The sequence below is a fragment of the Lipophrys pholis genome, assembly GCF_963383615.2.
Source record: "Lipophrys pholis genome assembly, chromosome: 1".
NCBI classification, from domain to species: domain Eukaryota; kingdom Metazoa; phylum Chordata; class Actinopteri; order Blenniiformes; family Blenniidae; genus Lipophrys; species Lipophrys pholis.
This window is the reverse complement of record NC_137635.1, coordinates 35,103,673-35,130,075: the sequence shown is the minus strand read 5'-3', so window position 1 is coordinate 35,130,075 and position 26,403 is coordinate 35,103,673. Positions and strand designations below refer to the sequence as shown.

Below are 26,403 nucleotides of genomic sequence, written 5' to 3'. Positions count from 1 at the left end.
CCATAGACCTGCACCCGCCGTGTGCGGGACCGCGGCATTCACCCTGAGCTGTGCGATGGGTTCCGCGTGATTATTAGATAGCAGACAGCACCTTCCTCCTCTTGCGCACAGCTGGCACCTCTTGGTCATGTGTCTTGACCCACTGGAAGGGTGGGGCTGCGGAGCCATTCCCTCCTGTTGAGTCCTCCCTCAAGTCAGTGTGTTGTACAACCCACTTTGTGAAATCCTGCAAACTGTATACACACACACACAAACGAAAAACACTTCCACACACACATGCACACATATACAGTACATGTTGTTCTGGACACCACTTACGTGCTTGTTACATACTCATATATTGCACACAAAACACAACTCGGCACCCCTAAAACAAGAACAGTCTGCTGTTCGTCAAAAGCACTTCTCTGTACTCGAATGAAACCAACTCTTTATCGTGTTTTGGTGATCAATGCTGATGTTGTGTAAAACAAGGATGAGCTGTGTTGCTGTGTTCTTCCTATCATAGTCACTGTCTGACATTTTCACCATAGGCTCCTCCTATCCCCTCCTCTCTCTCTGTGTCTCACTCCGACTCTTACAGCAATACAGTAGTATTAGTAGTCAAGGCTTCTTTGTTACCTACATAGGGTGTACAGACATACAGAGATGGACAGACATCTGCTGTTGTTAACTGGTAGTTAGGAGAGATGTGTGAGTTCACGTGTTGAAGGGTGTGTCATTTAAAGGGACTACTGTTGCATTCATGGCAAATGTGATGTTGGCTTTCTGATTACAACTCTAAGATGATTTAGTGATTTACTCGTACGCAAACTTTAATAGTCTGAACTCCCAGCTTCTCATACTTGTTCAAAATTCCAGTCATCTCTAGTGTTTATATCTTACCTTAAATATGAAAATGTGTTTCTCTTTTAGTTTTACTTATCATTTTTTGGATTGGATTGTTTTGGATATGATATGACTGGACATACAAAAAATAAGCAAGAGATTTTTACACTTTAAAAAAAATGTATTGGAAAAAGATGTGCTACACTGGAACTGCCCGGCTGCAAAATACCATGAATGCAGCAGTATTTAAGTGAGCCTGCAAATACTGTCGTTGGTACCATCCAGTGTGTTTTGCAGTTAGTGTTATAAAAATCTCCCAATTTGAGCTCAGCGCTATTGAAATTGTCTCAGAATACCAAGTCTTAAACAGAGTCCAAGAGAAAGAAGTCTGTTGGAAAGAAATGTTGCTGGATTTTCGCATTTGTTAACATGATCGGCGGTAGAGAAAAGAGGCCTCTCCTCTGGTTTTGGGAGTGTGTTATGCCAAGAAATCACTCTGATCAGTTTAGATTACTTTTAGCTTCTGATAACCCAACACTGTGATGTGACTGATTTGCAGACCAAAAGCGTTGTCATGTATCAGACCAGTATTGTGAGCCGGAGAGGATCCCCTCCGCTCACTGCGCATTGAAGGCTGGGATGATCTCCGCTGATAACACTGAAGATAGCGGCGTGTCCGTGGCGTGCTGCCGTAGTTGTCAGATGTGTGAAGTGTTACTACTGCATTCATCCTGTAGGGAGTGCTGCTGAGCCTCTGGAACACTGATTGTCTGGCTCTGTGACTCTGACAAAGGCTGACTGAGAAACTTTGCAGCACCAATTAGAGAAGCTACGGTAGATTTACATACGGTCCTCATATAAACTAGCACTATATTATTGTGTCTGGAACACTGAATACTATCTGAAATCATATGGATCATGTACAGTCCCCCCCCCAGAAAACTCTAAAGTCTTGTGTACTCGAACGTAGTCTTGTTCATTTCCTGATGCACTCAAGTGATATAAAAGTTGCTTTACTGTATATTGGTACGAAATTGTCAGCTGTGTACTGTACCTGTGTGCTTCTGGGAACAAAACAGTCTTGGTAGTTAATAAAGTTCGGATACTCGAAGAGCAAGTGATCAAATAGTCAACAATTAAGACTAGATACCGAAAAAGCAGAATATAAGCATATTAAATATTGTACTTTTCCAATTCATCCCCATGAGTTGCCTAAAAGTAACAGTGACACTGCATATGCGTGGATCGTATGTGAAAATGATAATGTGAACCTTTGTTCGGGAACAGAAGGACAAAAGGTATGAGAGCACTTTTATAGGTGTAGAAGATGAATTGTGTACATAAGGATATGAGCAAGTTGTAGTCTTATTGTTTGTAAGAAGCTCAGTGTAAGAGTGTGTGGCCCTGTGACGGGATGAGCTGAAAAGACGTCCCTCACCTCATCATCGTGGTCACCTTAGTGGATTTTAGTGGAACTTTGCTCGTCGGTGTCGTGTCGTTGGCTATGACGGTTTAACACTCAACTCTCCAGTCTGCCCTCATGTTGTTCCCGTTAACATTCATTGGTTCGTATATTCTGGCCAAGCTACAAAGTTGAAGTTGCAAAGTCAGTAGTCAAATACGTGACATGCAATGATAGGTCAGGGATCAAAATGACCTCCGGTCCAATGTTGTCACTCAAATAAAGATAGGATAAAGCATGCAGGCTCCAAATTGTATTAGAATTTAATCCACCCTCTACATTCTTTTTGATCTTAAAGGCTCTAAAATAGGCTCTAAAATATTTAACCAAATTAGTCAATTACATTTCCTTTACAGGCATCTGGGCTGAAACCATAATAAATAGATTGACATTCAGTGAAGAGCGCACCAGTCACAGCCAGTAATGCAGGATCTGTTTTTTTTATTTTGATTTATTTATATCATTTAATTTTATCGTTATTAAGAATTTAAAACTTTCCGAAAGTTGAAGGTAAATTCAAAATATCTTCTTTTTTTTTGCCAAATGACAATTCTTGTAAGTTCAATTCCAAATGTCTCATCTCAGAAGACACAGCAGTCCAGATTAAGCAAGTTGAATTATTATTTTTTTTAAGTAAATATATAATTATGAAAAACACTGCTTACTTTTGTGCTGTTGATTTACACTAATAAATGCCCCAAATATTGGAAATTGGCAGTTTTTAATCATGTCTTTAGACAGACTTTTTAAAACTTTTACTCAGCCCAGAGCTTAAGTGTTTAATAAAATTGAAATGCTGTTCAGATAATCAGCTGTAAAAAAAATTAATAAAAAATCACTGTAGCTCAAGTATTATTGGGCATTTGTTATACTATGTAAAAAATATCCATATAACCTAAGACTTCGATTTAAATATTTAGTGAGAAAATCTCTATAAGAATTTTTTAATAGGGGATCACTAGATAACAGTCTCAGCACTGGGATAAGATTTTATTGAAGACCACTTTACGGACTTGGTAGTAGTCCGTGTTATTGAAAAAAAAAATTCATGAAATAAGTTACTGTTACTTTGCAGCTTGGACAAAATGTAATAACCAGATTCACTCTGATGTCTGTTCACAACTGTTTGTCCACTAGTTTCTCACACTGTCTCTTGTATATAGAAACCACCATGTTTTTATCACACCTGAAATAACTCAAATTAATTAAAATCAAACAAAAAGCTTAAAAAAAAATTACAAAAAAAAAAAAAAAATTAAGATGCTGTGGATGTTGAGGGATGAGCGTTCACGTTCATAAACGTGTTACCGTTAAGGTTCATAAAATTATTATTATTATTATTATTATTATTATTATTATTATTATTATTATTATTATTAATATTATTATTATTATAAGATTGAAAGCATAAGAAAGGAAAAGTGTACTTTTTCTTTTTTCAGTGTCTGCCTTTTTTCCGTCAAGAAAAGGGCTGCTGAAGTTTCAAGAATGTTTTTAAAATGTATTAAAGATGCAAGAATACATGTTTGAGGTTTGTCTCTGTTCTGTTTGGGAAGATAGATCACATATGGAAACACTATTTACCAGATTCAATCTAACGGGCAGGAAAGGAGGCGGTGTGTGTCGTGTCAGGCATCTGATGATTTGCAGAAAGAACCAAAAAAAAAAAAAAAGATAAATCAGTTCAAAATCATTTTAGGGAACCAGACTGAACCACTTTAATGTGAAATGCAGTGACACACACTGGCCAGCCCTTTCACCTGCTTGTCGCCACAACCCCCAGTCAGTGCTACCAGTAACCGGACTTCGTCTTTTGGCATGTGGTAGAAAGTCATGTCCTGTATTAGACAGCTCCAAATATACACCTCGACATACCTACCAACACGGGAGACTGTATTAAGGCAAGTCTTGGACCAAATTATTCTCTCTGTGTCAGTGACGAAAACACTGGAACGTTTTGAACCAGTTTGCCCTGTTTAAAATTGGATGATTGATTATTGAACTTTGAGATTGAAGCTTAAACTGTATCAGGAATAAAAAACGAATCAAATAAATTGATTAAAAAGGCGTGTTGGTAGATATGCACCTGGAGCCCCTAGCTGTGTCTCACACTTACAGAGGCTTGTCAGCACCACAGTACTGAGGAGCAGCGGGTTTTACATGTTTTGTCACCACTTTGCGCCGCAACTACCAGCTGGCAGCCAAGTAAAACCACTGCTCCGGCCCTTTCACTGTCAAGGGGAGAAGAAAATTAAAGGTTGCAAGAGAACTGTATACTTTTAAGTTGTATGTTGCTTCTGTGATTGTCCTTACTTACCAACGTTGTGACCTGGAAATAGAGGCAAGATAAAAGCGGCTGCATTTCAGTACTGTGGCGTGGATGGAGCTGTAGTGTGTGCTGTATTATTCTGTTGGGCACAACACCATAGCAAGAGCATGCAGAAGACAACAAACTACTGGTTGTTAGAAGCATCCGTCCTATTAGATAGAGCTCATCTCCCCCTTCAATTCTGAATATTTGGTATGAAAGAGATGTTTATTGTGATTACTTGTTAACTAGTGACGTGAATATTAATCATTAAATAAAAAGATGAGCAAAACAAAAAGAAAAGCAGTGATTTGTGTCTTTTGTGTTATTCAGTGTTTACAGACTTACAGCATGTTTTGTGATGACAAAGTCATTAAGTATCACATTAGAAGCCGACACTGGTTGTAGTGGTTAGAACTCATGTTGGTTCAGTTTGCATAATCTCCCTGTGTGCACTCCATTTTCAAAATCCAAAAACATATATATAAGGCAGCTAACACGCAATATCAAGTTCACGTGAGTGTGACTACCTGTATTTCTGTGATGGGACAGATCAGGGTGTATCCTGCCTTTGCTCCAGCCCCCGATGACTCCAAATGGGATTAAGCAGTTAGGAATATGAATAGATTGATGAATAGCATAATTAAGATTTAAGCTTTTTAAATATATATATATTGATATATACATATTGATCCTCAACAGACAGCAGTGCTAAGATACTAGGTTATTATTGTGTGAACATGAAAAGAGGCTTATGTGTGTTCCCACAGCTAAGAGTGTATGCCACAAAACATGTTCTGGGTTAATACTGTAATATAAGTTTCATCATTGACCGAGCAAAACAGGAAAGTTACAACGAGTCTGTGTCCTTTCAAGGTCAGGCAGCAATACAAGAAATGACTAATAGTTTTTCAATCATGGACAATGAAATGTTAGACGATGGCAGGAAACAATATTTAAAAAAAGGGTAGTCAAGTTACACAGAATCAAAACATCCAATGAAATCCTCTCAATGAAAGTCCAAAAATGAGACGTCGCCTTCATTCTGCCCTTTGCCTTTGTCTTTGAGCATTGGATTTCATCCTTGCGGGACAAAGATAACCTGTGAAATTCCTGTTGGCTGCCTTCACGACGCTGATGATTTAGTAAACAGCTGCTGACGCACGGCCGAGTGTCAGCGTGATTCGACATGCAGAGAAACAGAAACAGGTGATTATGAAACTGAAGGCCTCCACTAACTGATTGTTCAGCCAGCTGAGATAAGGATGATGAATGAATGAATGAATGAATGAATGAATGAATGAATGAATGAATGAATGAATAATTGAATGAATGAATACCTTTAAATGAAAGTATGCAAACTTTTTCAGACATGCAGATAAAATAGCTACATTTAATGTCGATGTTCCAGGTAAAATTGGAACACTACTTTCATCTTTCTAAATTGAAAGGCACATGAACACTTTTCACGTGGCACATATCTGGAATGAATTGACATTATACTGATATTCACTTTCCAACAAATGTTGGAGAAGAAAAACAGTCCAGGAGATGGAAGGAAGGTCGAGGTGTCCATCAGGTTTGGAGATGTCACCTTTGGCATTGTAAATAATGGTCTCTGGGATCATCTGACTGACTTCGAGCTTGAAGAAAGATGCCTTGGATTTGTTGAAGCCTGCAAAACTGTGGCCTAGCGTTTTGCGGGTTCAAATCCTCCAGGTCACTACTGTGGGTCCCTGATCAAATTTCTTGAACCCTGGTTTTGCTCCTACTTTGTGTAATTGTGGTAAACTATGAATAGAATAATTTGAGAAGAGACATGATCTCTTTGAGGGGATCAATAGTTTCTTTTTGGAACCTTGGTTGTAGTGACATATTTTGGACAGCGGGGGACGCTGTAGGCGCAGTCCCAGAATAAAACTGGAAACCCGGAAGTAGATGGCTTCCACTGTATCGATGTGTATTAAAAAAAAGTTTTTGTTATGTTACAAAAAAGAAAGTACTCGGACAATTTCTCAACATGGCATACTCTGCCTCAATGTAATGACTAATTTACGTTCACATTTTGTATTTTCAACTTCGACCTCTGGCAAAGGGAAAATCATTTCCAGCATGTTAAACTCAACACCTGTTTTTGATGAATTCGTCAACCAATGACAACAAGAAAACGTCACAAAACCCAGCTTTGATGAACTAGCGACATACACATGGCAACTGATGACTCTTAATAAGGTAAGATTATGTGTATTTAGGGGAACAAATGCGTCTCAGGCTTAGCATTAGCTAATGCTAACAGCTACCTCAGAGAGGAACAGCAGCTCTCTTACTGGTTCAATCTAAAGTAATGTGCTCACTGAAATGTAGGTATTTTTTAACTATGTTGTCTATCATATAAAAGCAATAATTTACAAGTGTGTCACTTCCTAAAGTAGTGGTGCTCAGTGTTGTGGCCAAGACTACCTAACCAAAGACCAAGACCAAAGCTTTAATGGTTTGAGACCAAGTCAGGACCAAGACCTTGAAAAGGCTGCTCCGGAGTACAACAACACTAGTACTGCTTTCCCCAAAAGTAAGTAATGATGGCTGATACTATGTGATTTGGAATTAGTGTACAATAGTTGTGCTTTTGTTTGTTGTTTTTTTTAATAGTTTGGTAGTTCAGGAAAGTCTTTCTGTTAGGAGTTTGCATGTTCTCCCTGTGTATGTGTGGATTTGCTCCACATTTGCGGTTATTCGGTGACTCCAAATGGCCCCAAGGTGTTAATGTGAGTGTGTGACAGACTGGATTCTCACTTCAACCCTAATTAATACCAGTGTCGGGTGACATGACGTTGGATAAAACATGATATAAGATAGATAATCTTACAATATAACCAAACTTTGGCTGTTATTGTAGTGGGCGACCAGTTGGTTGTAAACTATAGAGCTTATGTGCTGAATTCATGTGAGGTAGTGGTAGTTTTTGTTATACCTCCAATATTATGCACAAATATTTTTCATATAATGTATATAATAATGCATGGGTTTTATGTAGTGCTTTTCAGGACACTCAAAGATGCTTCACATTGCATTATTCATTCACTACCATAGCTGCCCTGGGGCAGAGTGACATAATCGAGGCTGCCAAACTGCGCCATCGGCCCCTCCGACCACCACCAACCAATCACTCTCACACTGCATTTACCCAGGCAGTTTGGGGTTTGCATGTAGGCAGGCAGAGATGGGAATCGAACCTTTAACCTTCTGATCGGGAGACAACTGCTCTACCAACCAAGCTATGCCCACAAACAAACCATTAAACCTGTTGTATCTAGCTATCAAGAGGCCGGAGAGTATCTGCATTTTATTGTGTTATTTAAGTCTATTTGAGTATGTACATTTTCCATAATAATAAAAATTCTAATAATAATGTATATGTTTTGTGCAATATTTGGATTCATCAAAAACTTCCAGCATGTTTTATTTTGTTGTTTTCATTTTATGAAAAGAAGCTGAATCAACAGGGAATAAAGACCACTTCATACATTTTATTTCTTTGAGTTAACACTATCAGTTTGCTGCTTAATTTATACAGACTTTCAACAATCATCTCTACTATGTGGACACACTACATATTATCAGTCAGTGGATTTCAGAAAAAGGCTATATACTACTCTTTAATGATGGTGTTATGACAGGAGGCTTGCATGGCTTCTCTTTCTGATTGATTGGTTATTTGTTTCCTTCAGGTCCATTTGATATCGCATCTGTTATCTAAATTCATAGGCAGCTAACTCCACAAAGGTCTTAGTTTTATGAAATCACAGGAGAGATCCTCTGAGAATACCTCTTGCTGAACCATAAATAAGTCTTTGAAGAGTTCGATCTGGATAGATTTATGTCCTGTTGCACTGGAAACCTGGGTGTGTATGTACAGATATACTCTGATTTACTACGTTTTGATTTGTTAAAATACAGCATACTTTCATGTTAGGGAAGTTGTAGCATGTTTGTATGGGCCTTGAACAGTATAACAGAAATAAAAGCTATTTTTTCACCGGCATGCCGGTCTAAAGTGCAATGTGGGTGTATTGTGTATTAGTTCTGACCTACTGCCTGAAACTTTCACAAAAATAATGTGACCTATATTGTTTTACCATCCAGTGGTTTAACTGGCTCCTGTTCCAATAGATTGAGGATTTACTGTTTTGCTTCATGATATTCATGATTGACTTTTAGTGAACGAACAAAATGAGACTTTTTAAACACTGTTCAGTAGTGAAGATCAAGTATTTGTACTTTTTTCAAACCCGTGTCTATCTTTGACTTTTTGAGTTTCCCTTGGTGTGACATTCACATTTCAAATAGATAACTGGTCTGGTGTTTAGATTCATATCTACATTTCCTTATTTAGAAAAGAAGCAATATTAAGGTGAATATGTGTAAGAATATCTCAATCAATAAGATTTTAGCAAAAGCTATGTTTTATCTTAAACCCCTTCAGAGCCCATGCCACCCACAATTATACAGGTATATTTCAGAAGTGTAAACAATGCTGACATTCAGACAAATAATACTATAAGATAAAGGCTGAAACCTTTAGCCTTTCTTTGAATATAGTATACTATTCTTTTTGCAGGTCACTCTTTTTCACTCTTTCTTGTAATATTCAAGCATTCGTCGTGACAGTATTTGTTGATTTTGAGTGTCTGTGGAATATGAATGAATAGTCTCAACAGCCAACATGTTGGGTGCAAGTTCAAATCAAGCAGATTAGAGTTATCATGTGAAGAAACTTAGAACAGAAGAATAAGCCAAGCTAATAAAAGTCATCAGGAAGGCCTCCGTCTACAAACACCTCATTAATGAACCTTGCCTTGACTAAACAAGAGAAAGAAGGTCTGGGCTCGGGCTGCATAGTACAAGACATGCAGTAGACGTACAGAGTGTCCTTGTATTTGCCTTCATACCAATCTTCTGAACTCTATTCCAGGCTTAAGTGGAGCAGTAAGTCCTCTGTCAAAGGTCCCATTCCCAGCTGTTCACAGTCCTTGGATCTCTCGACTTCTGCAATCACATGTCCACAAAAGAAGGTGTGAGGCACCTTGACTCTTAAGTTTGAAATCTGAGCCAGCAAATGCTTGTTATGGAGCAAGAGTCACTTGAGGAGGTGTTGAGTATTAGTCCCAGCCTCCATGTGTCCTTGTCTTTTCTTGCCTCCATTCAGACGTTGGAATAGTAAGTGGTTGGTGTGCTGGTACTCAGTGGTGGAAAACTCCTTAAGATGAAAAGATTTTACAGATGATCAAGATGTTGCATTGTGGAAACAGACAGTTGGACTAAGGTGAGTCTGAGCTGCATGTGAATTTATTAACTTTTGTACAGTTCCTTAGGATTTGTCATTTTACCAGATGTGCATAACTTGAAATGTCGACACTTCAGTTGTCTGCTATGTTCATTTTGTTACATTTGGAACAATGTTTCACACAAGCTGTTTTAACACTCAAAACTTGAGTCGGCAAAATAATACAGGACTCTGATAATAACAAAAGTCTAATTGCTGTAATGCTTCTGTTAAGCCATTACACACTTCATTTTGGTTTAGCATGTCTACTTGAATAATATAGAGTTATTGTAATTGAGTACAATTCACAATGTATGTTTGAATTACACTTCGTATAGCTGTGGCCAGGATTTCCTCACCCTTTCAAGCTTATCTTTTTTTTCTTTTCTTTTTTTCCCCTCCAGGGTTTTGTTGTGACACCTCGGGAGAATAACACACCATATCTCACCAATACAGGTAAGAACACAGCTCAGATATTCCTAATGGTTCACCGGTTCGTTCTCCCTGACTATATATGTTATATAATTCTTTACAATGAGCTCATTACTTTTTATTATCACATAAACACAGCTGGAATCTGCATACAGATACAAATGTGTTGTACAATATTATTTTCAAAATAGAATTACCTTATAGGACTTTATATGTTCATCTGATCTGTAAGAGATCTTTGAGGCGACGCACTCCCACTCTTGCACTGAATAATTTGTGTGGTTATAAATGCAACATATTAAATATTATTAAAATATTTTGTGGGAATGGGAGAACACAAAAGGTGGAAACGTTTTGTGTTCTCCCATTCCCACAAAATATTTTAATCTATCCTTTGCAAAGCTATGTGCATAGACTCACACAATCAACAGCAAATCAATAAAATCATTTTACTATCCATCGGTTGCTGTACAGTAACAGTTCACAGTGCATGTTTCATATTGAATAATGGTTCTCCCTGTGAATTTAACGAGCAACAGGAGTTTCTTAATTAGGCAAGGGTGTGTGTTTGGTGTTCGCTTTTATCCATTCTCAATTCCTACTTTAATAGAATTCAAGTGGAAACACTGAAAACTAGTGTTGTCACAATACCAAGATTTTGGTCTCAATACCAATACCACTGTGTATTTCGATACTTTCCATAGTTTTCGATACTTTTCCAAATAAAAAGAGAACACAGTTGCAGCCTTGTGGATGTAGCAGCAGCCATTGTTTCCCTTCTGTCTGTCTCTCTCTCTCTCTCTTTTATTCCTCTCTTTCACCAGACTCTTGCTCTCTGCTGCTCCGTTAGTGATGCACTCGATTTCTTTTTACGGAGTTTCCACGGGTCGTTTGAGTCAGTTACGCATGCGCGCGCATGCGCACGCATCCTTTTTTTCACACCTCTCGGAAACCGAAGTGCAAAAAGAAAAAGAAACCGGAGCGCTGTTTTCCGCACTTTCGATTGCCCAAAACATCCCTTAACACAAAATACCAATTTACCAGATTGCCAGCAAAAAATGTGCACGAATGAAAGGAAAACATGCAAACTCCACAAATCCCGACTCAGTTCATTATGCAATGAGCCGACTGTGCTCCAGCTTAGAAATAGATGTTTTGTATTTGTATTGCATGTGACTTTGTCAGTATTGACCGCAGCATAGTATTCCATTTTCCGAAAATGGAAAGAGCCCTGATTTAGGTTCAGCATATCTGCTATAAAAAAGTAACTTTCCGAGTAGTCTTCTTTATGGTGAAGTATAAAAAATAACTCCAGAAGCAGTTGTGCGATGCACAGAAATTTTATTCTACTGAACAACCAACATGCATAGGGAGACACCAATAAGAAAGCAGATGCCTCAGAAACAGGAATTTCATCCGTGAACTTCACTCTCCGTTGTGTCCTTTCTGAAATGTGACAGAAAGACATTGAAATGAATCACACATGAACAGTGATATGAAACATCAATATTACAAAAAATATGATAAAAATGGAATAATAAATAAAAAGGAATTTAGTAATTCGCAAATCTAATTAAAACAGCTGTATTGTTTTCTTGCATTTCAAATTCTACAGTGACTTTATCCAATTTGAAGCACTATCACTATGTGTTTCATGAACAATAACTTAAAAACGAGACTACAGTAGCTGACCTTTGACCCCACGTCCCGGCTCTTGGCACGGAGCTTGTTGACCTGAGACTCGGCGATATCTGCTCTTTCCTCAGCTTCATCAAGCTCATGTTGAATCTTACGGGACTTGATGAGATTACCATTGGCCTGCTCTTCCTGCAGAAACAGAAACAGGGACCATATCAGAAAGGCATTGATTCAATAAGTCATACAGTCTTACATACACGTTTGTCTGTTCTATAACTATCTGTTGTTTGTTAATTCATCAAGCCCAAAGTGTTCCCGTGATGAGAGAATACTTAACTCTGTGTAGAAAGTAGAGGATAGAAGATGCAAGAGTTGTTCGAGATTGTACAGGTCTCCGGCTATAGTTTACCAATTCTACTGAGAATACTTACAGCCTCTTCAGCAGCTCTCTTGTAGGATTTGACCTTCAGCTGCAACTTGTCCACCAAATCTTGCAGACGTGCGAGATTCTTACGGTCCTCCTCCGTCTGCAAACAACGATTAAGACAGCAGCTGTAATTATTTTGAATCTAAGAAGAGTTGCAGAAATTTTGAGTGGATTGAAACTTGCCTGATAGGTCAACTCTTTCATTCGCCTTTCATATTTTCTTATTCCCTTGATGGACTCACTGGACTTTCTTTGTTCCATCTCGACTTCATTTTCCAGCTCTTTGATCTGTTGAGCACATGAGATAATCACTGTGGGTTTTCTTTTTTGTCTCAATCGTTTGTGTAGTCTGTTTGCTGATGAAGAAACAATTCCAACCTTTTCATTATGGTTAGATTCTGTAAATACTGTTCAGCTTTGTTGATCAAAAATAAATTGTTCAATCTTTTATTTTTTTGGTGGGCTTTTTATAAATGGTCGATACTCACCCTGGCCTCCAGCTTCTGGATCTGCTTCTTGCCTCCCTTCATGGCGATCTGTTCGGCTTCATCCAGACGGTGCTGCAGGTCCTTGATGGTTTGCTCCATGTTCTTCTTCATGCGCTCCAGGTGGGAACTGGTGTCCTGCTCTTTCTTCAGCTCCTCGGCCATCATCGCAGCATCAGTGATGGCCTTCTTGGCCTTCTCCTCTGCATTTCTACACTCCTGCACAGCATCCTCCACTTCTGACTGAAGCTGGGTTGTATCAGCCTCCAGCTTCTTCTTATGGTTGATGAGACTGGTGTTCTGTTTTGAAAATTAAATCATACCTGATTTCAGTGTGAAAGTACTTAAAAGTAATCTAAGAGCACAGTAATTCAAAGATTTCGTTTTCCCACCTGCGAGTGCAGCAGCTGCACCCTCTCACTGACGTCCAGCAGCTCTTGCTCAGCAAGTTTGCGACTTCTCTCCGTTTGTTCCAGAGCAGCCCTCAGTTCTTCCACTTCAGCCTGAAGCAGGTTGTTGCGCCTTTCGACGAGGGCAATGTTTTCTTTCATGTCTTCATTGGCTCGAAGAGACTCATCAAGTTGCATTTGAGCATCCTGAATGATGAAGTCATTATGAGGTAAGCTATATCAAATGATTGAATAAAATGCAGAGGATTTTATTTTCTCCAAACAGGGGACAGACCTTGAGATGTGCATGAACAGACTTCAGTTGTTTCTGGGCTTCGGCCGCCTGCCTGTTGGCCTGACTCAGCTGGATCTCCATCTCGTTGAGGTCTCCCTCCATTTTCTTTTTCAGACGGAGAGCCTCATTCCTGCTGCGAGTCTCAGCGTCCAAAGAGCTCTGCAGAGTGTCCACAACTCGTTGTTGGTTCCTCTTTGCTTGCTCCATCTCCTCGTCCTTCTCTGCAAGCTTACGCTCAATGTCAGCCTTGATCTGGTTAAACTCCAGCTGGGCTCTGAGAATCTTCCCTTCCTCGTGCTCCAGTGAGGCCTTTCACAATTAAAGAATGACTTCATTATTGCCTTTTGCAGAGAAAATTTCAATTCTAAAGTTTTGCCATGGTAAATGTCAGCACACCTCTGCCTCCTCCAGAGCTGTCTGTATATCAGACTTCTCCTGTTCCAGCTGTTTTCGAATCTTCTCCAGCTCATGAATACTCTTTCCATTCTCTCCAATTTGTTCAGTGAGGTCAGATATTTCCTCTGCAAGTCACATGAAATAGCAACACACATTTAATATCCAGTTAAGTATACTGAAAAAGAAAGCAACTTTACATTAACTGACCCTGTAGGTTCTTGTTCTCTCTCTTCATGGTCTCCAGATGTTCAAGAGATTCTTCATAAGAATTCTTCAATTTAAAGAGTTCAGTGCTCAGAGACCTGGCTTCCTTTTGAGAGCTCTCCAGCTCCGTTTGAGACTCTTCATACTTCTGCTTCCATTCTGCCAGGACCTGAAAGACAATTTGTCACATTTTGAATGGATGAATTATTTCTTGTTTTATTGAAGAAACAACAGCTTCTTCCGTATGTACTCCCTGACACATCATACTTTGTCAAAGTTTCTTTGCTTCTTGTCCAGAGCAGCAGCAGCAGCATTCGACCTCTCTACATCCACCATGAGATCTTCAATCTCATTCTGCAGTCTGTGCTTGGTCTTCTCCAAAGAGGAGCATTTAGCATTCACTGCTTCAACAGCCTCCTCAGCATCCTGCAGACGCTGAGCCAGCTTCTTTCTGGATATGAAATACAATGATGAGGTTTGGTTGAGGTCTGGAGATTTTTTTACGCTTACCCCAGTGGTTTATTTGAATATATTTGACTCACTTGGCCTCCTCCAGCTCCTCGGTCCTCTGGATGGCATCAGTTTCATACTTTGTTCTCCACTGAGCTACCTCTGAGTTGGCCTTGGACATGCCACGCTGCAGCTCAGCTTTAGCCTCCTGCTCCTCCTCATACTGCTCCCTGAGGAGGTCACAGTCGTGACGAGCAGACTGCACGGCATGGGCAAGTGCATTCTTGGCCTAAAATGAAACCATAATTAATGGACAGACCTTTTATTTTTCCCTTGCTGGCCAGGTGCCGTTGGGAATTGTTAACTACCTTGATTTCCTCCTCCAATTGTCTTTTCAGGTCTTCCATTTGTTGAGTGTAGGACTGTTTTCCTCTGGTGAGTTGAGACACCAGGGACACCTTTTCCTCAAGCTGCCTTATGAGTTCACCTAATTTACCAGAGGATTGAAATTAATCCTGAATTCAGGTTGAAATACAATATTATTTTCAATCGACTGCATACCATTCTCAGTCTGAAGCTTTGCTTTCTGCATGCTGAAGTCATTAATGGTACGCTGTCCCTCTTCTGACTTTGTTTTGTATTCATTCATCTGGTCTTCCAGCGACCTACACATTTTCTCCAAATTGTTCTGAAAACAAATAGCGGTGAGAATGGCAGACATCATACTAATCACCCAATGAGAGAAATCCCAATCCATGATTGTAGTTCACCTTGGATTTGACAATATGTTCCATATTGGAGACCACATCATCCAGTTCCAGTCGGAGCTCGCTCTTCTCCTTCTCCAGTTTCTGCTTGACTCTCTGCAGGTTATCAATCTGCTCTCCCAGGTCAGCAACACTATCGGCTTGTTTCTTCCTGAGGGTGGCGGCCGTGGATTCATGCTGCAGAGTGGCCTCTTCAAGGTCTCTGCGGAGCTTCTGAAACTCAGCCTCCCTCTTCTTGTTCATCTCAATCTGAGCCGATGTTGCTCCTCCAGCCTCCTCCAGCCTCTCGCTGATCTCCTCCAGCTCTCTGGCCAGGTCTGCCCTCTGCTTCTCCACCTTAGCTCGAGCAGCTCGCTCTGCTTCAAGCTCTTCCTCCAACTCCTCAATGCGGGCCTAGACCAACATTTGAGCAAAGTAGATGAAATAAAACAGAACAAAGCACTTGTGGTCTTGTAATGTTAGTGTGATTTGCCTGTTTATACATTCTGTTTAAGTTATTACCTGCAACTCCTTCAATTTTTTCTGGAGCTGGGCACTCATTGCCTGTTCATCTTCTATTTTCCCATTTAGTTGACTGATTTCAAAATCTTTCCTGTTAGGGAATTAAAAAAAAAAGAAAAGTTCAATATACCAACCAACAAATCTTCTAAATATATGTTTTAACATTTTCAAAGATTTCCATAATACTTTTTCAGCCTCTCTTCAAGTTGCTGCTTGTCATTTTCCAGATCCATTAGGCTCTCTTGAGATAACTTTAGATCTCCTTCAAGCTTTCGCTTTGCTCTCTCAAGGTCCATACGTACTTTCTTTTCTTGTTCTAAAGATCCTTCAAGCTGTGGGTAATAATGATTAACATTTTTGATTACATGGTTTGCTTAAAGAATTAAAAAGTCAGATCTTCAGAAGTTATTACATCATCGACTTGCTGTTCCAGCTTCGTCTTGGCCTTGGTCAGAGAGTTGACTTTGTCTTCTTCACTCTGCAGGTCATCCAGTGTTTGCTGATGAGCTTCCTGCAAGGCTTTCTTTTCTTTGGTCAGCTTGGCGATGATTTCATCCTGAGCTGCCATTTCCTCAACCAGGTTCTTTACCTTAAGCCAGTGAAAAGTTTTGATTGAAGCAACATTTAATATTCAAACAATTCTTACAGTAATTTGTCTTGTTTATTACCTTGTTCTCAGTGGCATGTTTCTCTTTCTCCACTTTAGCCAGAGTTAACTCCAAGTCATCAATGTCTTTCTTTAACTCAGAGCACTCGTCCTCCAGCTTCCTTTTCTTAGCTGTCAGGTCGGCATTCATCTCCTCCTCATCCTCCAACCTCTCTGTCAGCTCTTTGATTTTTGCCTCCAGCTGAATCTTGCTTTTGATCAACCCCTCACATCTTTCTTCAGCATCACCCAGGGTGTCTTGTTCCTGTGTTGAATGGAAAGACATAGTATTACAAAATTTGCAGCTTTGCATGCACAAATACATTTAGTAATTCTGATTGATGATTTGAAACCTACAGCCTGAAGTTGGAGCTGCAAGTCATTCTTCTCTTGGAGTAAAGTGACCATTTTTTCCTCCAGTTCTTTCTTGCGGGCTTCTGATTTTGCAAAAGCCTCTTTGAGTTTGGTAAACTCCTCCTTCATGTTGGCCATCTCCTTCTCAGACTCTGCTGATTTCAGGAGAGGTTTGATCTTGAAGTACAGCTTCATCCAGGGCCAATTTTTGACTCCCATGAAGGCACGGATGTTCCACTGGATTACAAGCAGGGCGTCCCTGTAGATAGTATCATAATCATTGGTCTTTGAAATCTGATCAAACTTAGGACATCGTTTTAATCTGATTGCAAGAATATGGCTTTCAGTTGGTTGTAATCATTTCAAATACTTTGTAAGAATTTCTTTCTTTCTGGTTGTATTTGCTAAGGCAGTTCTTTCATTAGGTCTGTGCATTTGGGGCAAAATGCATAGCTTTTATTCAAGCATGAGGTTTGCCAGCTAAGTGGGAAGTGTTGTAAACCACTACCTGCGTTCAACAATCTTCTGGAACTCAATTCTTGCCAGAAGGCCTCGTGACCGAGATTGGATGCCAGTTATGATTAGAGCTAATCTGTCATCTCGCATTTCTTCTAGCTGACCCAGCAGTCCAGCCTTGAAGAATACCTTTTTATGGAGAAAACTTTGATTCAGTCACATCATTACTATTATATTTGTTGTGCAGTAGTTGTGTTACTGTTATGATGATTGTAGTCACAATGGAAATACCGACCTTGGTGTGACCCAGTTTATACTGGTTATGGTCTATATCTAAAGATCCCAAGAGTTTCTCAGCAGCCTTCTTGTTGTCAATGAACTGGCCCTCGGGGATGGCATTTGGGTTCAGAATACGATACCTTGTCAAAGGAATACGACAGATGAAATAGTCACTTGTTATATTTACTGTATATACCAATATAAGAGGATTCATCAAATGCACACCTCTGCTTGAAATCTCCATAGAGGATCCTGTTGGGGAATCCCTTTCTGCAGATCCTGATGCCTTCCAGCACACCGTTACAGCGCAGCTGGTGCATGACCAGAGGATTCTCCATGGCCCCAGGAGTCTTGGTCTCATTGGGGATGAGGCAGCGTACAAAGTGAGGGTGAGTCGACCTCAGGTTGGTCATCAGCTTGTTGAGGTTCTCCTTTAAGTTTTTTTCCACAAATAACTTGCATAAATTGTTTGTGTTCAATGCTAACAGGTTTTTTTTAGTGCATTGAACTTCATGTATGACAATGAAGACATTTCTTGTGGTAATTTTCTAGGATTTGCTTTATCTCTTGAGTTGATTTTACAGAAATGTATGTACATATTCTATGTATGTGTTCAAATAACAAAATATCTCACCCGGTGCAAAGCTGATACAGTTTGGAAGGATGAACCTTTCTTCTTGCTCCCACCTTTGGCTTTGCCACCAGAATCTAAATAGACATTGTTAAATTATAGCAACAGACCACTTTACAAAAGTACAACAACTGAAATTGTGTTACTTTAGATAAAGACAATACACTATAAGCACACATGGCCTGTATCAAAAACAGTGTTATTTGTCTTACATTTATATTGTGTTTTACTTCTGACTGTCAATATACCTGAATCAGATCCAGCATAATTTGCAAAGAGGATAGACAAAAGCTTCATGTTAGACTTCTGGTAAAGTCCAACAACAGTCTCATTCAGAGGATCCTTGTTCTTCACCAGCCAGTTGTTGATATTATAGTCAACAGTTCCAGCATAGTGAACCAGTGAGAAGTGAGCCTCTGGTTTCCCTTTGATAACTCTGGGCTTCTGGAAGTTGTTGGATTTTCCCAGGTGGTTGTCGTAGAGCTTTGCTTTAAAGGTGGTGTCTGATGCTTTAGGGAACATGCACTCCTCTTCAAGGATGGACATGATACCCATGGGCTGAAGGAAATACAATGAGGAAGATAATAACTTGAACAAAAGGTTTCTTTTTGATTGCAAATAAAATGCACTCCAAAACTCACCTTTTCAATCAGGTCAATGCAGGCCTGCAGATCCATTCCAAAGTCAATGAAAGTCCATTCAATTCCCTCCTTCTTGTATTCTTCTTGCTCCAGCACAAACATGTGATGGTTGAAAAACTGTTGCAGTTTTTCATTGGTGAAGTTGATGCAGAGCTGCTCAAAGGTGTTGAACTGCAATGAATTGTAATGTAAAAATGAATTTGTCAGTTGTTACAATGTTGAACACAAATGGAATACATTTTCCAAACTCACATCGAAGATTTCAAACCCGGCGATATCCAGCACACCAATGAAGTACTGGCGGGGCTGCTTGGTGTCCAAGGACTGGTTAATTCTCAATACCATCCACAGAAACATCTTTTCATACACTGACTTGGACAGTGCACCAATAGCGTAGTTCACCTTGAGAAAAGAGACAATTTGTTTTATCTTTGAAAGTGTCTTTTGACTTTCTATTTAATGAAATTGCCTCCATCAACTGTACCTGGTTAACATTTTGTCCCTTGGTGACCCACTCGTTTCCTACTTTGACTCTTGGGTGACAGAGACCCTTGATGAGGTCAGCAGAGTTCAGGCCCATCAGATATGCGACTTTATCAGCATCTGAGAAATGAAGAGGAACCACTTGTCACATACTGATATGGCACATAATTCAGCTACTTCTACCTGCCATATAATGTCTTCTCTCTCTAATATTCAGTTTTTCTGTGTGTGTTATTTCTTAATCCAAAAATCGTTTGTGGTTTGTGGGCTAACTCCTACATTAACTTTGTCTTACATGAAACTCTGTCTCTTACCTTCAGTGCCGTCGGCCTCTGCCTGCTCCTCCCTCTGTTTCTGCTTAACCTTCATGTTACCATGATGCATGATCGCTCCAGTCAGCTTATAGATACTGTTCTTCTCTTCTTGAGTGAAGCCCAGCACATCAAACGCATCCTAATTCAAATTCAAAAGTATCAGTATTCTTTTTTTTAATTGGTCAGTTATTTGGTTCAAAATGTTTTTCCATCAAAGATTGAGCTCACATCAGTAGCCATCAGCTCCTCCGAGTCATTGATGGAAGCTACTGTGGTCTCTCCTTGGGAGATGAAGCCGTAGTCATAGGGGTTGTTGGTAATGAGCAGCATCTCTAAAAATAATTGGAAAATATATATAGAAAGGTTCATATATGTTCATTGTATGATTCCACAAGTATCACATGTACACTTTGTACTCACCCAATAGTTCAGGCTTTGCCTGAGACAAGATCTGGTAGAAAATGTGGTAATCCCTCTCAGCTTTAAGCTGGTAGGTCACACGAGATTTTTCCAGAAGATCTGTTTTGGACACATTGTACATTGATTTATCTTACAGTGTCTGTCATTTTGTGGTGTATTCTGCCTCTTGCATATGTATTCTGTCTCCCAGGTCCAGCCCCATAACAGCAGAAAGGACAAGTAGCTCAGAAGATTATATTTGTTTACTCACAAGTTTCAATATCAGCTGAGGCCAACTTTCCTCGGTTGTCAAAATGAATTCTGATAAATTTGCCCTAAGAAGAAAGGCATTATTTTTTTAATTTTTTTTTTGTAATAAAGGTAATTCAGTTAGGTAATTTGTGATAAAGAATTAGTGTCAGTGCAGCCCTTGCAGTCTCACAGACACTCACAAATCGAGAAGAGTTGTCATTCCTGATGGTCTTGGCATTCCCAAAAGCCTCCAGAGCAGGGTTAGCTTGGATGATTTGATCCTCCAGGGTACCCTGATTTTGTTAAATAGAAATACAATTTCAAATTCACTACCATGTAGATTGTGTTCCCTTTCTTGCCAGCTCAAGTTCTACTTCTCATTTCAATTCTTTACTGCAAACTGCTCATAAACTTATGAAACAAACCTTCTTTTCAGCTGCAGCATCTTTCTTCCCACATGGGGCAGCAGCAATGCTGGCAAAGTATTGAATGACACGCTTGGTGTTGACAGTCTTTCCGGCTCCAGATTCTCCACTGAGTAGCAAAAGACTCACTTTCAGGTGAAACATTTTACTTTTGTTTGATGAAAAGTTTTTTGTCAGTGAGAAAACTTACGTGATGAGAACTGACTGGTTTTCTCTATCTGTCCACAAGAGATGCAGCAAAATGAGTCAAAAATGTTATGATTTTATTTATTTGTTTTTTTCTGATAACCTAATAGTTTGGAGCATTTGTTTACCTGCTAACATGTACTGGTAAGCATTGTCCGAGATGGAGAAGATGTGAGGAGGAGCTTCACTCCTCTTCTTTCCTCTATAGGCAACAACCACCTCTTGGTTGTAGACTGGCAGCCCCTTGTAGGGGTTGACAGTCACACAGAACAGCCCAGAATAGGTCTAGCATGTGAAAAGAAAGATAAGAGGATTGCAAATAATACCAGATACTTGGATATTATAACTATATATAAATTGATCATCTGACTCACGTAAATCATCCATGCTGCGTAACGCTCTTTGAGGTTAAACAGCACAGCTGGTTCATGGAGGAAGGTGAACATCGCCATGTCTTCAATTTTATCAAACTTTGGCGGGTTCTGCGGGTGGACATCACACTCCTTCACTGTGACAGTCTGCAGACATAAAAAGTAACAAGCCTTACACAAAACTGAAGACCTGTATTGAAATAGATGTGACATGAACTGATGCCATACACACACCTTTCCAAATTCAGTGTTGACGGTGACTTTGTCACCGTCACGACTCGTGACGGATGCTTTCACATACTCAACCTCTGGGTCAGGAACGAAACACTCCTTTTTCATGTCAAATTGACGAGTCTGAGCCTCTAGACGCTCCTTATCAGATTTCCTGAGAAAAGGAGCAGCTAGCCCAAACTCTGCCATAACAGCATCCCCCATTTTTTAACTTGAGGGAAAAAAAAGACACATATTAATGGCCTATAAATATCTTTGGTTAACATTTGTGTAAGATCAAAGTAAATGTGATCAGTCTGGTCTTGCATTATCACTGAGCATATTTGCTGTAGTAAACATGTAGAAATAAACTTCTCCATATTTTTATTGTTCTTATTTGTGAAAGATTTTAAAGTTTTATTTTTAGTCTTTAGTGAACTTACATCTTCATGTGTCAAACAGTACACTGGTTAAGTGTTCGGAGGCTGTTTACATGCTAAAAATCTCTCCAAGTATCGAATTTGCAATGAAATGAGAATCAGAATTACATATTCATACAAACATCACACAAAAGATTCCATGACTGTCACAGTAAAATCCCTGGAGTTTACCTGAAGCAGTGTCACTCTTCTTCAAACTGGGATCTGTGCTATTTATACAAGGTCGGAAAAACGGCAAAGGTCACATAGCATCATGATTGAATTAACACAAGTCATGTGTGACAGGTGAACGGCAACAGAGTGAATCTTCTCTCCAAAATAAATAAATCACAGATGGTGTGAAAGAAAAAAGAATAATAGCAGAAACTGTTGCTATGTAGTTTAAAGTTATTTCAACATCTTTAACACACTATAAAAAAAGCATTTACATAGGAACTTAATAGCTTGTCAACTGAGAGTTAAGCTTTCCTACCTTTGACTGTCAGCCTTGTCAGAGGAAGTGATGAATCCAGTGGTTAACACCAGGCTGCCCCTCCGTTAATAAAGGTTGAACGTCAACCAAATATGGGGGTGAATATCAGAGAAATGGCATCCAGGTTGCCTATCACAAAAAGCATTGTCCAAATTGGGCCGACCCTTGTGCTGCCATGTGTCATTCTCACCTTGAGAACAACAGACTAATATACTGGAGTGGACATGGCAACAAAAGGGGGAGGCAGGAGGTGGGGAAGCACGGTCAAGCTAATGTATCAAGTAAATCTCACATGTCCAAGTATGTTATGTGAAGTAGTTTTTCCATTACAATGAACCGTTGGAGTCACCTTTAAACTTAACACATCATATCTACAATTAATTCATGACATTTTCAATTTGGAGCTTATAAATCATAAATGGTTGATTTTGTATCAAACTTTTAGGGACATGATTAAATTAAAGGTTGCAGAACACCGTTTTATGAGCACGTTGACTCAGCTATAATTTGATTATTCGTTCTTCTGTCAACTCTGTTGTAATAATTAGGTGAGACTGCATCTCCAACTCAAACTTAACAAACCGGCGTCGGCAAACAAGCCGGATTTCTGAACCTTCAAACATCTCAAGATCGAAAGTTCAACAATAGTCTGTGAAGTGATAGGGCGTGAAATACATCTCAAGGGGGAAAATAAAGCCTGCAGCTGTTGTCTATGAGGAGACAAGAGAAGGTCACAGCTGTGAAGTGCCTTTATTATCACTCGCCACTACTGTTCACAGTTATGTCTACTCCTTTAATCTAACCGTGGACAATTGAGTTGAGGAAAAAAAGAAAAAGAAACAATAGGCAAGTCCAGAAACAAAGCAGTCCAAATCAATAGTTTAAACCACACTTGTGATATAGAGTTTTGCACTTTTGAATTTCTATCTCTTTATCTTTCAATGTTACAACTGAGCAAACGAGTACAGATGGTGTGATGTACTTCTTAATTTATATTCTGAGCTGGAGTTGTATAATTCTTGTGCTACAAGTGAGGTATTCACATATTGTTATGAATGACATGGATTGTGTAAGTTTGTGATGTTCTTGTATCCATGTACCGTGTAAGTGTAGTAATTGTTTCTTCACTAGTAAATGCATATTTTGTGATCAGTAATTGATCAACACTTGGCTTGTCATTGATTAAACTGGTCTTCTCTTGCAATGTCACTAACTCTATGGATGGATGGATGTGGAGAAAATGTAGAGATATGTAAAAAATACTGCACCTCAGTCGTATAAAACAGGCAATAAAACACATCTTTATTTTTCTCATTGTGAGAAGCAAAAGGTTTTTTCTGTTTGAGCCACAATAATATATGTTATTAGTCACCAGAGAAACAAATTTCCAACAACAGTACATATTCTTGAAATTTACCACCCTATGGCCATCAATAGATAACAGTGCCAACTTATCCATCCATTCATCTGTCTTCATTTGTAACTGTGGCCAATTTCATGCTAATTTCTATGTCCTGGTTGCGGAGAAATGCTCACACACTCGCATTTACACTTTCAAACCATTTTAGAGTCAGCAATTGCCCCAAACACATGTTTATAGACTGAAGGAGGAAACCAAAACACCTGAAGAAAGCACACAACCACACGCACAGGGAAAACATGCAAACTCTGGACAGTAAGGCTCAGTATTCTCATTGTGAGGCATGAGTGCTAATAACTACTCCAATGTGTGGCTATGACATATAATGCTGATGATATTCTATTCTCTTGTCCTAATGTATTCAATACTTAATAAGATATGCCTATTTGTCATTCATTTTGAGCTTCCCTTTTTTTTTCCCAGAAAAGAACAAATATATTTATACCTCTGACATGAATTCATATTGTTGTAACCTGTACTCCAGACACTGCCCTTGAGCTGCTCCCATTGACATGGCATTGTTTTCTTCCATTTATCCTTGAGGCCAAAGATAACTTGTGAAATTCCTGCTGGCTGCCTTTCGGCCCTTGGTGGTTGAGAGGATGGCTTGGAAACAGCTTGTGACGAAGGGGTTTTTATTTTTTTTCCTCTGACCAGCAGCAACAGGTGATAAGCTCACAAGAAACAAAAGATATACTGTATGTAGTCACATTTTGAATGATATCAAATTTATACACTGACGTGTAACGTGACAATTTAAGACAAGACACAAAATGACTTCACAGGCCCAACATTAAAACAAATTTAAGTATATTGATATTTATGTATATTGAGTATCATTCAGAACCCCAGCAGTCTTCCTTTGCGTCAGTTCTCATCTTCACGGGCATTGTTCCTGCCCGTACTAGAAATATCATCTTCTTCAGTTATCCGCCTGTGTATTCCAGGCTTTAGGACACCACTTGTCCATCTCGTTAAGGTCTCATTCCCAGCTGTCTGCTGTCTGCTGTCTTTTTGGATCACGTGGACACACAACAAAGGTGTGAAGCACCTTGACTGACTTACGTTCGAAACTGGAGCCAGTAGAACTATGAGCAGTATTTGCTCTCTGTTGAATGAAAGGTCACTTTCAAGGGGTGTAGAGTTTCTGTGGAGGCGAACACAAGTTCATGGTTCTCCTCTCTTGTCTTCTCCTCATTCATTCAGACTTTGGACCTCTGCAAAGACTCACAAGTACGTCTCGTCTTTTGATGGGGCAAAGGCCAGGATACGCTGAAATGACAAAAAGGTACAGTAAACCATCTGATGCTCCTGTCTGCATTTGTTCTTTATTCTGTCAAAAATAGTTTTGGGAAACAAGTTACATTTAAATGCAAATCATGCCAGTTGCAGGCAGGTTATGTTCTCGACTCCAGAGAATATTTCCCCCTTACTTCTGCTAATGTGGGAATTGTGAAATAATGGATTTCTTGCTGCTCTGTTGGTCTGGATGTTTAAGAGTAATGCTTTGATTTGCCAGTACTTGTATTTGATGAAAGTAAAAATCTATACATTTTTAACTACAAGGGTTCTCTATTGAATTGCAGATCTTTCTTGAAGGTCACAGACCTTTTATACACCAACTCCAGATTGTCTGCTGTCACCCACCTGTACCAATGTGGCCTCTGCACTGTCATCAGTGTGGCCACGTAGAAATTGGATGCCGAAAACCTCACTTCAGTCTCTGATGTGAAGGTAAGCTTTTTCACTTTTTTCTAATGTACATCTTTAGTCCATTGTTTTTTGGGTTTTTTTCTAACTGAAAAAGAAAAGACTAGTAAAAACTAACGTCAGTAATACAACACAGAAATCCAGACACACTGACTGACGAGAATCTTGGTTATTGATCTCATGTAGTATCTACAGTTTAAAAAAAGATTCACCTCATCAGCTGTCTTTGTGCGTCTCTACAACCTTGTCACTCATTTATAGCTGGCTCACTCAAACACTAGCAATTGCAGTTTTGCACACATCAAACTAGACTTTGTCATGACTTTGGGTGTTCATAATAATAATGATAATCATAAAGTAATACAATTTTAAATATAAGGTACCTTGTGCCATAAAGGATTTTCTTCAGTAAATATGAGATTGACATATTCTAGGCTGAGGATCAGCCAATTATGTCAGAAGAACATTTAAAAAGTAAACACATTTTATTTGTCACAGCCCCACTTATTGAAAAGTCTTCTTGTAGTTTTCCCATTTCCACACATTAAATATAATCCACAGATCCTGAAAACTATGGAAGCAAATATGGCTCAACAATCAATTGGAAATGTATTAGCAGAAATGCTTTTTCATTTTCAGATTAAACTGCATTTTTTGACTCATAAATAAAAATTATTAATCAATCATCCAAACTGCATTTTCATTTTCAATATTAAAACACCCCGGCTTTAGAAGAGGCTTTTTTTTCTGCTGTATTTCCTTTTAGTCAGTGAATTACTGAACTGATATTTAAAGAAATGTAAAACCAT

At 39.2% G+C, this 26,403-nt stretch overlaps 1 protein-coding gene and 1 long non-coding RNA gene across 2 annotated transcripts in view; one reads left to right on the top strand and one right to left on the bottom strand.

Moving 5' to 3' along the window:
- Positions 1 to 9,691: 9,691 nt before the first annotated feature.
- The window catches only part of LOC308118399, a 33,041-nt gene continuing 16,329 nt past the window's right edge, over positions 9,692 to 26,403 (top strand). The window contains exons 1-5 of the long non-coding RNA XR_013935884.1: positions 9,692 to 9,921; positions 10,326 to 10,377; positions 17,887 to 18,029; positions 25,091 to 25,172; positions 25,471 to 25,618. This is a non-coding gene — a long non-coding RNA (uncharacterized lncRNA). The remainder of the gene's footprint in view (positions 9,922 to 10,325; positions 10,378 to 17,886; positions 18,030 to 25,090; positions 25,173 to 25,470; positions 25,619 to 26,403) is intronic.
- On the bottom strand, positions 11,674 to 22,648 carry LOC308118366 (myosin-7-like). The gene is made up of 39 exons (XM_080477754.1): positions 22,465 to 22,648; positions 22,164 to 22,201; positions 21,577 to 21,784; positions 21,346 to 21,489; positions 21,100 to 21,256; positions 20,976 to 21,003; positions 20,786 to 20,894; positions 20,561 to 20,653; positions 20,380 to 20,443; positions 20,130 to 20,228; positions 19,938 to 20,041; positions 19,710 to 19,848; positions 19,397 to 19,515; positions 19,165 to 19,314; positions 18,913 to 19,083; positions 18,520 to 18,829; positions 18,275 to 18,348; positions 17,866 to 18,071; positions 17,657 to 17,780; positions 17,414 to 17,550; positions 16,909 to 17,164; positions 16,574 to 16,816; positions 16,318 to 16,494; positions 16,092 to 16,237; positions 15,906 to 15,996; positions 15,408 to 15,797; positions 15,199 to 15,325; positions 15,006 to 15,124; positions 14,730 to 14,926; positions 14,455 to 14,638; positions 14,191 to 14,356; positions 13,984 to 14,108; positions 13,588 to 13,896; positions 13,296 to 13,499; positions 12,907 to 13,203; positions 12,602 to 12,706; positions 12,423 to 12,518; positions 12,046 to 12,180; positions 11,674 to 11,799 (listed from the first exon to the last, which is right to left on the bottom strand). Exons 3-39 carry the CDS (start codon positions 21,775 to 21,777, stop codon positions 11,779 to 11,781), a joined length of 5,817 nt encoding a protein of 1,938 aa, XP_080333880.1. The 5' UTR covers positions 21,778 to 21,784; positions 22,164 to 22,201; positions 22,465 to 22,648; the 3' UTR covers positions 11,674 to 11,778.